The sequence below is a fragment of the Leptonychotes weddellii genome, chromosome 5 (genome assembly GCF_054177405.1).
Source record: "Leptonychotes weddellii isolate Sample4059 chromosome 5, ASM5417740v2, whole genome shotgun sequence".
NCBI lineage: Eukaryota > Metazoa > Chordata > Mammalia > Carnivora > Phocidae > Leptonychotes > Leptonychotes weddellii.
Genome location: NC_138373.1, coordinates 75806185 through 75822248, shown reverse-complemented (window position 1 = coordinate 75822248; position 16064 = coordinate 75806185). Strand labels below are relative to the sequence as shown.

Here is a 16064-nt window from a genome sequence, read left to right as displayed (position 1 = left end):
CTCTAATAAGGCAAATCTTAGAAAAATTACCTTTATGTAATGGTAACATAGATAAAACTGAGTCAAAGATACCATTTCCACTTAGAAAATGTCTTTTAGAAGACCTTTGCATTTTTTTCTTCACACTTAGTGATTATTTTTTTTTTAGGTTTTTTTTTTTTTTTTGACAGAGACAGCAAGAGAGGGAACACAAGCAGGGGGGGTGGGAGAGGGAGAAGCAGGCTTCCTACTGAGCAGGGAGCCTGATGCAGGGGTCAGTCCCAGGACCCTGGGATCATGACCTGGGACGAAGGGAGACGCTTAACGACTGAGCCACCCAGACACCCCTTAGTGATTATTTTAAATGTGTGTATTAAATTTTTAAAAAATATATGTATTAAATTAATGGAGCCTTTCAGCAAATGTGTTACCAACACTCAAATCAAGATATACAGTGTTGTCATTAAGAAAAGTACCCTGGTGTCCTTCCATAGCCATTTCTCTTCCAGAAGTAACCACTATTCTGATTTTTATCCCCATAATTTAGCTTTTCCTATTCTTGAACTTTAGGTAGGAGTCATGGCATATGTGTTCTTTTTGTGTCTGATTCACTTGCTTAAGATTTTTGAGATTTAGGGGCGCCTGGGTGGCTCAGATGGTTGAGCGTCTGCCTTCGGCTCAGGTCATGATCCCAGGGTCCTGGGATCAAGTCCCGCATCGGGCTCCCTGCTCAGCAGGGAACCTGCTTCTCCCTCTGCCTCTGCCTCTCTCTCTCTCTGACTCTCATGAATAAATAAATAAAACATAAAAAAAAAGAAAAAGATTTTTGAGATTTAGCCATGTAGAGGAATGTATCAGTAGTTTGTTTCTTTTTATTGCTGAGTAGTGTTTCATTGTAAAAATATGGCACAGTTTATTCTCCTGTTGAGGGACATTTTAATTGTTTCGTTTTTTTTTGTTCTTAAGAATAAAACTGCAGGGGTGCCTAGGTGGCTCAGTCAGTTAAGGGTCTGCCTTTAGCTCAGGTCATGATCCTGGGGTCCTGGGATCAAGCCCCACATCAGGCTCCCTGCTCAGTGAGGAGTCTGCTTTTCCCTCCACCAGTCTCCCTAGCCCGTGCTCTCTCGCTCACTCTCAAATAAATAAAATCTTAAAAAAAAAACTTTTTTAAGGGCGCCTGGGTGGCTCAGTCGTTAAGCGTCTGCCTTCGGCTCAGGTCATGATCCCAGGGTCCTGGGATCGAGTCCCACATCGGGCTCCCTGCTCAGCGGGAAGCGTGCTTCTCCCTCTCCCACTCCCCCTGCTTGTGTTCCTGTTCTTGCTGTCTCTCTCTGTCATATAATTAAATAAAATCTTTAAAAAAAAGAAAAAACTTTTTTAAAATTAAAAATAAAAGAATAAAACTGCAGTCAGTGTTTGTGTATAAGATTTTTTTTTGTTGGGGTGCCTGACTGGCTCAGTTGGTGGAGCATGTGACTCTTGATCTTGGGGTTGTGAGTTGGAGCCCCACGTTGGGTGTGGAGATTACTTGAAAGTAAAATCCTTTTTTAAAAAAGTTTTTTTGGAGGGGGCACCTGGGTGGCTCAGTCGGTTAAGCATCTGCCTTTGCTCAGATAGTTAAATGTCTGCCTTCAGCTCAGGTCATGATCCCCTGGGATCGAGCCCTGCATTGGACTCCCTGCTCAGCGGGGAGCCTGCTTTTCCCCTCTGCCTCTGCTGCTCCCCCTACTTGTGCTCTTTATCTCTCTCTCTCTCTCAAATAAATAAATAAAACCTTAAAAAAAAAAAGATTTGGGGTGCCTAGGTGGCTCAGTCGTTAAGCGTCTGCCTTTGGCTCAGGTCATGGTCCCAGAGTCCTGGGATCGAGCCCCGCGTCGGGCTCCCTGTTCAGCCAGGAGTCTGCTTCTCCCTCTCCCACTCCCCCTGCTTGTGTTCCTCTCTCGCTGTGTCTTTCTCTGTCAAATAAATAAAAAATTTTTTTTGGTAGTTTAACATTGATTTTACTGTGGAGGTAAATGAAATACAGAATCTTAATTCATCTGCCTGACCTTCAAGATGTGTTTTCATTTGAGCCTGCCTTACCTACTCATCTCCTTTAGTATCTCACTTTATTTTTGCTTGGCTATTTAGAGTTTGATGATTACTGTTGCATGTTCTGTTTTGTTTTGCCTCAGTGGACCTGTGGTATTTCAGAGATGTTTTTTTCTTTTTGCATGCCGTCCTAAATCTTACTTATTTTTCAAGGAGCATCTCCTCATAATCTTTAAACCTTCACTAGCTCTTATTGTTCTCCCCTTTCTCTGAATTGTAGCACTGTTACCACAGTTTGCCTGATACGCAGTTCAGAGTGATGTTTTGTGTTATATTCATGCGTCTCTGCCCATCCCCAGTCAAATTAAAAGCTCTTTAAGGACATGGACCATATATTTTACCTATTTTTATTCTCCACATGATCTGGTATAGTGCTGAATACATAATAGGCTCAAATTCCCTCTCTAAATTATATCTCAAATTCCCCATGTAAAATGTTCACCTGTAATTTACAGTATTCTCTATTTTAAAGATAAAAGGTTTGGGATGCCTGGGTGCTTCATTTGTTTAAGCGTCCAACTCGGTTTCTGCTCAGGTCATGATCTCGTGGTCATGAGATTGAGCCCCACTTCAGACTCTGCACTCAGCGCCGAGTCTGCTTCAGATTCTCTCCTTCTCTCTCCCTCCCTCACCTGTTCACTCTCTCGCAAATAAATAAAATCTTAAAAAAAATGTTAAAAGGTTTTCTGATCCATAGTCATATTAATAAAGTTATGTTATCTAGTGTATTTACTCACAGGTTTTTAAAAGAAGTCAGCAAGCCTGTGATATAGTAGTAAAGGCAATGGACTAAAACTAAGGAGACTGTCCTTCTGGTCCTATCTTTTATTTTTAATTATCCCTTGTTTATAGGAAGCTCTGTGACCTCGGGCAGTCACTTAGCTTCTCTGAGCCTCAGTTTCCTCATTTGCAGAAACAAAGAAATTGGGCTTGAATGGCAATTCTCAGAGTGACCTCAGCAACTTTTACATTTTTAAAAATTATTGAGGACCCCAAACAGCTTTTGTTTGCATAAGTTATGTTTATATTTCGTGGTTAAAATTAAAACCAAGAACTTTAAAAAATATTTATTAAAAATAACAATAATAAACCCTTACATGTTCTCAAGTTAAACCTGTTAAGAAAGTTAACTATATTTTCTGAAGCAAAATAATTTTGGTGAGAAATGTGACATTGTTTTTACATTTTTGTAAATCTCTTCAGTGGTGGCGGGATTCTCATGTCTACTTCTGCATTCAGTCTGTTGTCGTATATGGTTTTGGTTGAAATATGTAAGGAAATTTAGCCTCATACAGAAGTGTAATTGGTGAACGGAGAGCTGTAGTAATAGACTTTTCAAATAATTATGCATATATACTGAATTCTATACCAGATACTGCAGTGGTAGTTTTCTGTAGGTTTAGTTGCCATGTGGAATTTGAAACCATATTTTTTATAATCTCTTATATTAAAATCCATTCATCTATTTTGTGCTCTGAATGGATATTTTACCCAGGCATGATTTTGTAACCTTACACCATGGTCATTTGGAATACTAGAATTCCAATCAGAAATTCTAGATCTTCAGATTTTAGACAATATCAAAAACACATGTTTATATCACCACCAATCTCATTAGAAAAAACTTTTAAGTAGGGGGAATCTGTCAGGCTTGCAGTGTTGGATACAGGTTTTCCAAAATTATAATTTCTGGTTGAAAGCTCCAGTGTTATAATATGCTGCAAAAGTACAGTGTTATGATTTGCCATTGTTTTCTTTGAAGTAATAGGCTCGCTAATTCATTTTTTATTTAAATTAATTAACATATAATGTATTATTAGTTTCAGTGGTAGAGGTCAATGATTCATCAGTCTTATATAATACCCAGTGCTTATTACATTACTTGCCCTCCTTAATGTCCATCACCCAGTTCCTCCATCCTCCCACCGCCTCCCCTCCAGCAACCCTCAGGTTGTTTCCTATGATTAGGAATCTTATGGTTTGTCTCCCTCTCTGATTTCATCTTGTTTTATTTTTCCCTCTATTCCCCTATGGTCCTCTATTTTGTTTCTTATGTTCCACATATGAATCAGATCATATGATAATTACCTTTCTCTGATTGACTTATGTCACTTAGCACAATACCCTCTAGTTCCATCCATATCGTTGCAAATGGCAAGATTTCATTTTTTTTTTAATGGCCGAGTAGTATTCCGTAGTATATATATACCACATCTTTATTCATCTGTCAGTGGACATATGGGCTCTTTCCATAATTTGGCTATTGTGGACATTGCTGCTATAAACATTGGGATGCACGTGCCCCTTCAGATCACTACATTTGTATCTTTGGGGTAAATACCCAGTAGTGCAATTGCTGGATTGTAGGGTAGCTCTATTTTCCACTTTTTGAGGAAACTCCATACTGTTTCCTAGAGTGACTGTACAAGTTTGCATTCCCACCAACAGTGTAGGAGGGTTCCCCTTTCTCCGCATCCTCACCAACATCTGTTGTTTCCTGCCTTGTGAATTTTAGCCATTCTGACTAATGACAATTAGTCATTCTGACTAATGACTCTGACAATGAGGTGGTATCTCATTGTGGTTTTGATTTGTATTTCCCTGATGCTGAGTGATGTTGAGCACTTTTTCATGTGTCTGTTGGCCATTTGGATGTTTTTGGAGAAATGTCTGTTCATGTCTTCTGCCCATGTCTGTTGAGTTTGGTAAGTTCTTTATAGATTTTGGATACTAGCCCTTTATCTGATATGTCATTTGCAAATACCTTCTCCCATTCTGTTGATTGGCCCTTGGTTTTATCAACTGTTTCCTTTGCTGTGTAAAAGCTTTTTATCTTGATGAAGTTCCAGTAGTTCATTTCTGCCCTTGCTTCCCTTGCCTTTTGAGACGTGTCTAGCAAGAAGCTACTGCAGCAGAGGCCACAGAGGTTGCTGTCTCTCTTCTCCTCTAGGATGTTGATGGATTCCTGTCTCATATTTAAGTCTGTCCTCCATTTTGAGTCTATTTTTGTGTAAGGTGTAAGGAAATGGTCCAGTTTCACTCTTCTGCATGTGGCTGTCCAATTTTCTGAACACCATTTATTGAAGAGACTGTCTTTTTCCCATTGGACATTCTTTCCTGCTTTGTCAAAATTAGTTGACCATAGAGTTGAGGGTCCATTTCTGGGCTCTCTATTCTGTTCCATTGATCTATGTATCTGTTTTTGTGCCAGTACCATACTGTCTTGATGATGACAGCTTTGTAATAGAGCTTGAAGTCCGGAATTGTGATGCCACCAGCTTTGCTTTTCTTTTTCAACATTCCTTTGGCTATTCAGGGTCTTTTCTGGTTCCTTCCAAATTTTATTTGTTCCAGCTCTGTGAAAAAAGTTGAAGGTATTTTGATAGGGATTGCATTAAATGTGTAGATGGCTCTGGGTAGCATAGACATTTTAACAATATTTGTTCTTCAGTCTATGAGGATGGAACATTTTTCCATTTCTTTGTGTCTTCCTCAGTTTCTTTCATTTGTGTTCTATAGTTTTCTGAGTATAGATCCTTTGCCTTTTTGGTTAGATTTATTCCTAGGTATCTTGTGGTTTTGGGTGCAATTGTAAATAGGATCGACTCCTTAATTTCTCTTTCTTCTGTCTCATTGTTAGTGTAGGGAAATGCAGCTGATTTCTGTGCATTGATTTTATATTCTGCCACTTTGCTGAATTCCTGTATGAGTGTTAGCAATTTTGGGGTAGAGTCTTTTGGGTTTTTCACATAGAATATCATGTAATCTGGGAAGGGTGAGAGTTTGACTTCTTTGCCAATTCAAATGCCTTTTATTTCTTTTTGTTGTCTGATTGCTGAGGCTAGGACTTCTAGTACTATGTTGAACAACAGTAGTGATAGTGGACATCCCTGGCTTGTTCCTGACCTTAGGGGAAAGCTGTCATTGAGAATGGTATTTGCCCTGGGCTTTTTGTATAGGGCTTTTATGATACTGAGGTATGTTCCCTCTATCTCTACACTGTGAAGAGTTTTAATCAAGAAAGGATACTGTACTTTGTCAAATGCTTTTTCTGCATCTATTGAGAGCATCATATGGTTTTTGTCCTTTCTTTTATTAACGTAGTGTATCACATTGATTGATTGGTGGATGTTGAACCACCCTTGCAGCCCAGGGATAAATCCCACTTCGTCATGGTGAATGATCCTTTTAATGTACTGTTGGATCCTTTTGCCTAGTATCTTGGTGAGAATTTTTGCATCCATGTTCATCAGGGATATTGGTCTGTAATTCTCTTTTTTGTGGGGTCTTTGTCTGGCTTTGGGATCAAGGCAATGCTGGCGTTACAAAACAAGTTTGGAAGTTTTATTTCCATTTCTAGTATTTGGACTAGCTTCAGAAAAATAGGTATTAATTCTTCTATTTCATAGAATTCCCCTGGAAAGCCATCCGGCCCTGGACTCTTGTTTTTGAGAGATTTTGATTACTGCTTCAATTTCCTTGCTGGTTATGGGTCTGTTAAGGTTTTCTATTTCTTCCTGTTTCAGTTTTGGTAGTTTATACATCTCTAGGAATGCATCCATTTCTTCCAGATTGCCAATTTGTTGGCATATAATTGCTCATGATATGTTCTTATAATTGTATTACTTCGGTGTTGGTTGTGATCTCTTCTCTTTCATTCATTATTTTCTTTATTTGGGTCCTTTTTTCTTTTTGATAAGTCTGGCCAGGGGTTTATCAATTTTATTAAGTCTTTCAAAGAACCAGCTCCTAGTTCCGTTGATCTGTTCTACTGTTCTTTTGGTTTCTATTTCATTTCTGCTCTAAGCTTTATTATTTCTCTTCTCCTACTGGGTTTAGGCTTTATTTTCTGTTCTTTCTCCAGCTCCTTCAGGTGTGAAGTTAGGTGTGTATTTGAGACCTTTCTTGAGAAAGGCTTGTAGTGCTGTATACTTCCCTCTTAACTGCCTTTGCTGCATCCCAAAGGTTTTGAACAGTTATGTTTTCATTTTCATTTGTTTCCATGAATTTTTAATATTCTTCTTTAATCCCTGTTTGACCCATTCATTCTTTAGTAGGATGCTCTTTAGCCTCCCTGTATTTGAGTTCTTTCCAAATTTCCTCTTGTGATTGAGTTCCATTTTCAGAGCACTGTGGTCCAAAAATACGCAGAGAATGATCCCAATCTTTTGGTACTGGTTGAGACCTGATTTGTGGCCTACTATGTGATCTATTATGGAGAATGTTCCATGTGCACTTGAGAAGAATGTGTATTCTCTTGCTTTAGGATGGAATGTTCTGAATATATGAAGTCCATCTGGTCCAGTGTGTCATTCAAAGCCCTTGTTTCTTTGTTGATCTTCTGCTTAGACAACCTGTCCATTGCAGTAAAGTGGGGTGTTAAAGTTCCCTACTACTATTGTGTTATTATCGATGTGTTTCTTTAATTTTATTAATTGGTTTATAAAATTAGCTGCTCCCATGTTAGGGGCATAAATATTTACAATTGTTAGATCTTCTTGTTGGATAGACCCTTTAATTATGATGTAGTGTCCTTCCTCATCTCTTATTATAGTCTTTGGTTTAAAATCTAATTTATCTGATATAAGGATTGCCACCGAGCTTTCTTTTGATGTCCATTAGCATGATAAATGGTTTTCCACCCCCCGACTTTAAATCTGGAGATGTCTTTGGGCCTAAAATGAGTTTCTTGCAGACAGCATATCAGTGGTGGTGCTTTTTTTCCAGTCTGATACCCTGTGTCTTTTGATTGGGGCATTTAGCCCATTTACATTCAGAGTAGCTATTGAAAAATATGAATTTAGTGCCATTGTATTACCTGTAAAGTCATTGTTTCTATATATTATTATATATATTAAAATTCTTTTATTTCTCCAGAAAGAGATTCTCTAGTGTCTTCTATGCTTTTTTCAAGTCCAACTAGCATCTTTATAATCATTATTCTGAACTCTAGTTCTGACATCTTACTTATGTCCATACTGATTAGGTCCCTGGCAGTCAGTCCTGCCTCTTGTTTTCTTTTTTGAGGTGAGTTTTTCTGTCTTGTCATTCTGTCCAGAGAAGAATAGCTGAACAGGAGAACAAAATACTAAAATGGCAACGACAACCCTAGAGAAATACACACTAAACAAATCAGAAGAGACTGAAAACAGAAAAAAGAAAAAAATTAAAATTAAATAAAAAAAAAATAGAATATAATCAGACAGATGAATAGCAATACACTGGATCCTGTGTATATTTTGGTCTGTTTGTTAGAAAACTAGGTCCAAAATTGTAAGGAAAGAAAAACTTATATATGTACAAAAATAAAATTAAATACAATGAAAGGATAGAATGTAACTGTAAAAATGAAAGTTAAAAGACAAAAGAAAAAAAAAGAAAACAAGAAAGATTATAAACAGACAGGTGAACAGAACAGAGCAATACACAATACACTATATCCTGAGTGTATTTTGGTTGGTTTGTTAGAAAAAATTACATCTCAAAATTGTAAAGAAAGAAAAGCTTATATATATGTACACATTTTATATATGTATATATATATACATACAAAAATAAAATTAAATACATTAAAAGGATAGAATGTAATTGTAGAGATAAAAATTTTGAAAAGACTTTAACAAAAAAAAGAAAAGTTAAAAAAAAAAAAGAGTATCAGACAGGTGAAGAGAACAGGTCCATACACTAGATTCTGGGTGTATTATGGTCTGTTAGAAGAAACTGCTTTCCAAAATTATAAAGAAAGAAAAACTTATATACAAAAATTAAATACAACAAAAAGATAGAATGTAACTGTAAACATGAAAATTCCAAAAGTTGATAAAATAAGAAATTGGTTGAAAAAGGAAAGAGACAAAAAAAATTGAAAGACTAAGGAGTCATGGGGGGAAAAAACATGAATTCTATATACTGTTTTCTCCTAGCGCTGTCGTTTTACAGTTGTATATGATGATTGGTAAACTTGGTCTTAGTGGGATGTTTTTGCTGATCTTCTGGGGGAAAGGCCTATTGCGTTGATTCTCGGAGGGTGTCTTTGTCCCAGCTGGAACTGCACCACCCTTGCCAGGGGGCCAGGCTAAGTAAGCGGCTCCAGATTGCTCTATGTGGCTTTTGTTCCCTGAAGGCTTTCTGTGCTCCTTAAAGGATGACAGTGAAAATGGCAGCCTCCCAATCCCCAGCCCCGGAGCAGAGAGTGGGGGCCCCACTTCTCGGTGTGCTCTCAGGGAAAAGCAGTCAATCACTTCCATCTCCCTGGTCTCCAGCCGCACTCTGTGCTCACCCAACTTGTGACCAGGTATTTCTGTCTCAGGCCCACAACCCCGTTTCAAGGCTCCAAACCCTGCAGACTTGTGTGGTGTGCACTTGTGCCACTCCTGGGGGAGAGAGTGGGGTCTTGCTGTGGTTCTGCTGCTCACTGGGCCCCTGCTCGGAGAGCAGTCACCCCACGGTGCCTGGGTTGGTGGTATATGATAACCCCAAGCTGAGAGCCCATTCCTGGGCTCGCTGATTGCAGCCAGATTCCCTGCTCCAGTGCCTGGGAACTCTGCCGCAGTCAGGCACCCCTGGTCTTCCTGTGACCCCGGAGATCCTGAGACCACACTGTCCCACCTAGGATTCCGCCCCACTTTTCCACCTGAACACCTTTCAGGCAGGGACATCCCTCACCGGAGCAGACTTCTAAAAGTTCTGATCTTGTGCTCTGCTGCTCTTATCACTCTCGGGTGCCAGCTTATGGAGGCTCCCTCCCCGCTCAGTTTATCTTCTGATATATGGCCTCAGATTCACTTCTCTGCACCTCCTACCTTGCAGAAAGTGGTCACTTTTCTATTTGTAGAGTTGCAGCTTAGATCTCTGGTTGAGTTCATAGGTGTTCAGAATGATTTGATAGCTGTCTAGCTGAATTCTTGGGACTAGACGAAACTGAAGTCTCCTAATCCTCCACCATCTTGGACTATCTCCTCACTAATTCATATTTTTTTAAACTTCTTGCCAGATACTGAAGTGTAAATAACTATAGTTTATTTGTCAGTTCTTTCAATTTTAAAATAAAAATGGTGTTCCATTTTGGGTTGAGCTTAGAACTCAAAGTGCTTTCCTGTGAGAAACCATCATACTGAGGTATACAACCTGAGCTTTATGCATACTTCCCATTTTATCAAATGCTATTGAAGAGACAGCATGTATTCCAAGAATTGATTTTAATATAGTTACTGGTTCATCAAGAACATTTTAAAATAAAACTGGCTTTGGGCGCCTGGGTGGCTCAGTTGGTTAAGCGTCTGCCTTCGGCTCAGGTCATGATCCCAGGGTCCTGGGATCGAGTCCCGCATCGGGCTCCCTGCTCAGCCAGGAGCCTGCTTCTCCCTCTCCCACTCCCCCTGCTTGTGTTCCCTCTCTCGCTGTCTCTCTGTCAAATAAATAAATAAAATCTTAAAAAAAAAAAACCTTTAAAAAAAAAATTAAAAAATAAAACTGGCTTTTTTTTTTTTTTTAAACTCTGAGTGTGTGGCTGTACAGAATGCAGTGACTACTAGTAACAGTTTGATAACCACTTGAGTTTGCTAATGTGCCAAGACTTTTACCAGCCATTCCTTTTGTTGAGTCAGGGCAAGTGTAGTAGAAAGGCAAGTGGCATCTCGGTATTATTATAAAATAGTTTTGACTTTGTAGATCCTCTTACCCAAGGGTTCCTGGGCTGCTCTTTGAGAACCTCATCACTAGAAAATTTATGAATTGTAGGCTAACTTTAAAATATTTGTAGGTGGATGATTATGGTGATTATTCCTCAGTTATGTGTGAGATTATAATGGATGGCAAATAATCCTACTTGAATTATATGAGAAAACTTTTTTCTGTCTTATAGTTTTGCAAGTTAGTAAATCTAAATGTAGTAGTGTAAAAATTGTATTTATTTTCTGGTTAGATGGGGTAGTTTACAGATTTTATCTATTAAAAAGTGTTTTGCATATGTTAAGTGAGCTTCACTCAAGTGTGTTTGTACATTTGTGTGACTGTTGTGTTTTTGTCACTCTTCTCCCCCTTGTTCATTTGAAGAACCCCCAACATGTTCTCCTCAGCAGTTCACTTGCTTCACGGGAGAAATTGACTGTATTCCTGTGGCTTGGCGCTGTGATGGGTTTACTGAATGTGAAGACCACAGTGATGAGCTCAATTGTCCCGTATGCTCAGAGTCCCAGTTCCAGTGTGCCAGTGGGCAGTGTATTGATGGTGCCCTCCGATGCAATGGAGATGCAAACTGCCAGGATAAATCAGATGAGAAGAACTGTGAAGGTACCTGAAATTCCTGGGGCCTGGTTGTGTAGTCTTTTTTTCCATTAATATTCAGTTGTTTGAAATTCAGGGTATTGCTTTGGCTCAATGGTAGATTTGGGGTTTTTTCAAGTACATTTGACTTTATTATGTTTAAACCTAGTAGCATGTTCCATATTGTTGTTTTAATCCACTTATCATGCATAAGGTTTATACACTTTAATAAGCTTTGCGGATTGAGAGATGAGGCCCATAAGTTAGACCTTCAGTATGTAAAAATAGTCCTTGTTTCCATTGAACTCTGATTTAGGTTTATTTATTACAATGTAAAATAATTTCATATCTTCCTCTTTGCACCACTAACCTTTAACATGGTAAAAACAAATTCTCTAGAATTTTTTAGTGTCTAGAAATGCACGTAGAGGGCACCTGGGTGGCTCAGGCAGTTAAGCTCTGCCTTCAGCTCAGGTCATGATCCCAGGGTCCTGGGATTGAGCCCTGGTTCGGGCTCCCTGCTCAGCGGGGAGTCTGCTTCTCCTTCTGCACCTACCCACTGCTTGTGCACACTTTCTCCTCTCTCTCAGATAGATAGATAGATAAATCAATCAATCAATCAATCAAAGAAAGAAATGCATGTAGATAGAATTCTTTAATTCTTAACAGAATTATTAGTGAAAGATGAAATTTAATGTAAAGAACAAAATAGGAAATTTCCTGCTGGATTTCTTTTTCTACTCTTTTCTCTCTACCAATGGAAATCCCCAGAGAATAATTTTTAAGTTATATTTTAAAGTCTAATTTGTTTTTCATTTACATCCAGAAAGTACTTTTTGACTCTTGCCAGAGTTTGACTTTACATGCTAGTAAAAATAAAACTATTTACATTTTTTCCCCAGTGCTTTGTTTAATTGATCAGTTCCGCTGTTCCAACGGTCAATGCATTGGAAAACATAAGAAATGTGATCATAATGTGGATTGCAGTGACAAGTCAGATGAACTGGATTGTTGTAAGTAGGACTAAAACTTTATATATTACTCTTACAGGACAATTTTTTAAATAGTTTTTCCTTTTCTTCATGGGTGAGTTTCACTTATAATTAGTATTTCTTTATTAAGAAGCAAGCATTAGGGGTGCCTGGTTGGCTCAGTCAGTTAAGCATCCAACTCTTGATTTCAGCTCAGGTCATGATCCTCAGGGTCATGAGATCAAGCCTTACATCGGGCTTCCTGCTCAGCTGGGAGTCTGCTTGAGAGTCTCTCCCTCTACCCCCTACTTGCGCTCTCTCTTTCTCCCTAGAATAAATAAATAAAAATCTTTACAAAAAAAGAAGAAGAAGAAGAAAAGAAACAAGCATTAATATTAAGCTAGTTATTTGTACCAGGATTTTTTATGTTTTGCTTTTAATAATTCCTTAAAGACAGCAGTTTTCTTTGCACAAAAATCTTCACAGAAACATTAAGGAAAGCATCAGAAAAGAATAAATATTATTTTGCCACAACTAAAGTTAGTAAAGTCTCAAACCATTTAGATATGTAGAAATCAGTCAGTGGTATAAACTTGAGATTCTGAACATTATCCCATGTTTATCATCTCTTACTTTTTTCTTGACATGTTTCCACCAGTTTCTCAGTGACTTTAAGAGCTTCCTTAAAATGCACCTGAGGATTCTTATGCCAACATATACCCCTATGCCTAAAGACTCTAGGGTACATAACTCATAGTTTCTTCAAGGTTCATAACTATTGACAAATGCCCTGACTTAAACTATATCCCAAACTGATAAACTTAATTCTGAATGGAATTCAGAATAAGTCAGGTCTAGGGGCGCCTGGGTGGCTCAGTCGTTGAGCGTCTGCCTTCGGCTCAGGTCATGATCCCAGGGTCCTGGGATCGAGCTCTGCATTGGGCTCCCTGCACCATGGGAAGCCTGCTTCTCCCTCTCCCACTCTCCCTGCTTGTGTTCCCTCTCTCGCTGTGTCTCTCTCTCTGTCAAATAAATAAATAAAATCTTTAAAAAAAAAAAAAAAAGTCAGGTCTACCCTGTCAAACTGATTTAATGAAATTTAGGTAGAATTCATTTAAAAACTCTTTACACATAATGAAGACTTTAAGCTGGTATTTTTACAAAATTCAAATGGGATCCTTACTAAGACTTTTAGAACTTACTCATTTATTCAGCAGACTTTTACTGAATACCTGCCATGTGTTGAGGGTACATGGTTCCTGTACCAAGTTTCTCAAAGTCCTCTCTGGTTGAGCTAGTAGTAAGAATAAAGATTTTAAAGCCAAATAGAGATGGATTTGAATTCTAGCTCCACCTCTTACCAGCAAATTATTTGTTGTTAAACTTGAGTTGCTTTATCTTTAAAATGAAGATAATATTTAGCCTGGTGGTTGTGAGAAAATTAAACAATTCAAAGTATATAAGCTCTATAGCCTGGCTCATAGTAGACACTGTTGATAAAGGAGTGTGATAAGTGGTATTAAATGTGCTATAATAGAGATCTGTACAAATAGCATCAAAAAAGAGAGTGGTCCGATCTTCAGGAGTGAACATGGGGTTCATCAAGGAAGACATCCTAGAAAAATGATACTTAAAATTGGGTCTTGATCAGTGAAGAGTGTTAATTGTATAGATAAATGGAGAGATTGTATTCCAAGCAGAGAGTATGCTTATTCAAAAACAGAATGGAACAGGCACCTTTGGGAAACTACATGTAACTGGGACTGCCAGAATACAAGCTATGTCTTGAGGAGGGGTATCAGCAAGAGAACATATGTAAAGGTAAGATCAGAGAAGACTTTGCTTTTCTTTGAAAGAGCCTAGATAGCATCCAGAATAACGGAGAGCCATTGAAAAGCTTAAGGAAAGGACTGGCATGGCTATGTAATTGTGAAAGCTGTAAAAATAGATGGGTTGGAAGTATAAGATAATGGGCAGGGAAATGTTAGATTGATTGCTTTCACACATTTTGATCACATCAAGAGGAATACAGTGATGTGGGTGTACACATGAAGAAACAAAAGTGTCATACAACAGTACTTACCCATATGATATAGAATGTATTCTGAAATTTTCTGTTTTAAAATGCTGATTGCAACCCACTAAATTGTTTTCACCATCTGATGACTTGCAGCCTCTAATTTAAAAATACTTAAGAGGCTATCATAGTTCAGGCAGAAGATAATTATCTAAATCAAGAGGAGCACTGGTAGTAGAAAGGAGGGGATAGATTTCAGAAATAGAGTAAAAAAGGTTTTGCAACCATTTAGATGTAGTTGATAAGTTTAGGTTGACTCACAAGTACCTCACTGAGTGACTGGAGTCATTAACTAGAATATATAGCAGAGACTGAAAACTGAAGGATCATTCCGTATCTCGGGGTCCGGATGTAATATTTGTCTGATACAGGTTTTTTATTACTTTTTTAAAATTTAATTTAGGGGCGCCTGGGTGGCTCAGTCGTTAAGCATCTGCCTTCAGCTCAGGTCATGATCTCAGGGTCCTGGGATCGAGCCCCGCATCGGGCTCCCTGCTTGGCGGGGAGCCTGTTTCTCCCTCTCCCTCTACTGTTCCCCCTGCTTGTGCTCTCTCGCTCTCTCTGTCAAATAAATAAATAAAATCTTTAAAAAAATAAATAAATAAAATTTAATTTAAATGCCTTTGATTTGCCACAGGTGCCATCATTTATTTATGATCTGCTTTATTCCTGGGAGCCACAAAACCTGTTGGATATTGGTGAAGATGAGTGCAGGGTAGATAGGTTGCATTCAGGTTGTCAATGGGATATCCCAATGAAGCTGTTCAGGAAGTTGTTGTCGATTGTGTGGGTCTTTAGCTCAAGAGAGAGATTTGGCCTCTTCAGTTTATTAAAGATAATTAAAGCTGAGGCATTGTGGATGACGTCTCTCAGAGAGAGTTAAGTAGAGGAAAATAGTGGGACATAGAACTATGGCAAGAACTCTGCACTTAAGAGACGGAAGAGAAGGAAACAAACAAATGGAAACAGAAAAAATAATCAGAGCTAGTAAAACTAAGAGAGTGATACTTTGGAAGGATATTGATTAGGCATTTTTGAGAAGAAAACAAGAGCCATCGGTATTGAATGTTTGGAGAGGTCAGTAAGATGAAGAGTTTAATGAATATGGCAAATAGGAGAACTTTGACCTTTGTCAGACAAGTTTTACTGTGGCCGTGAGGATACAAACCTGATTTCAGTGAGTTAAGATGTGAAGACTAAGAATTGGAGATAGTGAGTATAAACTATTCTTTCTTGAAGCTTGGCATTAGAAAGCAATGCCAAGGCACTGGAAAGGAATAAGAAAGATAGATGACTGCTCACAAGGACTAGGGAGAATCTGTACCCCAGAGTCCACAGACAACATATGTAACTGGCAGCCTCTGCATATTCTGTAACTTAGTGATAGCATTTTCTCTCATTTATTTAATCTGTTGGAGGTCAAGTTTAGCTGTGTGGGTGGGAGATTTAAAGTAAGATGAAGCAGAAGAGAGGTTTTTAAAAGATCTGTAGTTGTAAGGCCCCTGAATGGCTCAGCTGATTAAGCATCTGACTCTTGATTTCCGCTCAGGTCATGATCTCAGGGTCATGAGATTGAGCCTGTTGTAGGGATCTGTGCTCAGTGGGGAGTCTGCTTTAGATTTTCTCCCTCTCCCTCCCTCTCTGCCCCTCTTCCCCGCTCACACTCTTGCTCTCTCTCTCAA

At 38.6% G+C, this 16064-nt stretch overlaps 1 protein-coding gene across 2 annotated transcripts in view; it reads left to right on the top strand.

The window, feature by feature from the left end:
- The window catches only part of LRP6 (LDL receptor related protein 6), a 171342-nt gene that overhangs the window by 143838 nt on the left and 11440 nt on the right, over positions 1-16064 (top strand). For both annotated transcript variants that reach the window (XM_006733076.3, XM_081821238.1), the window contains 2 exons: positions 11125-11361; positions 12237-12347. In XM_006733076.3, coding sequence (XP_006733139.2) covers positions 11125-11361; positions 12237-12347 — 348 coding nt within the window. The remainder of the gene's footprint in view (positions 1-11124; positions 11362-12236; positions 12348-16064) is intronic.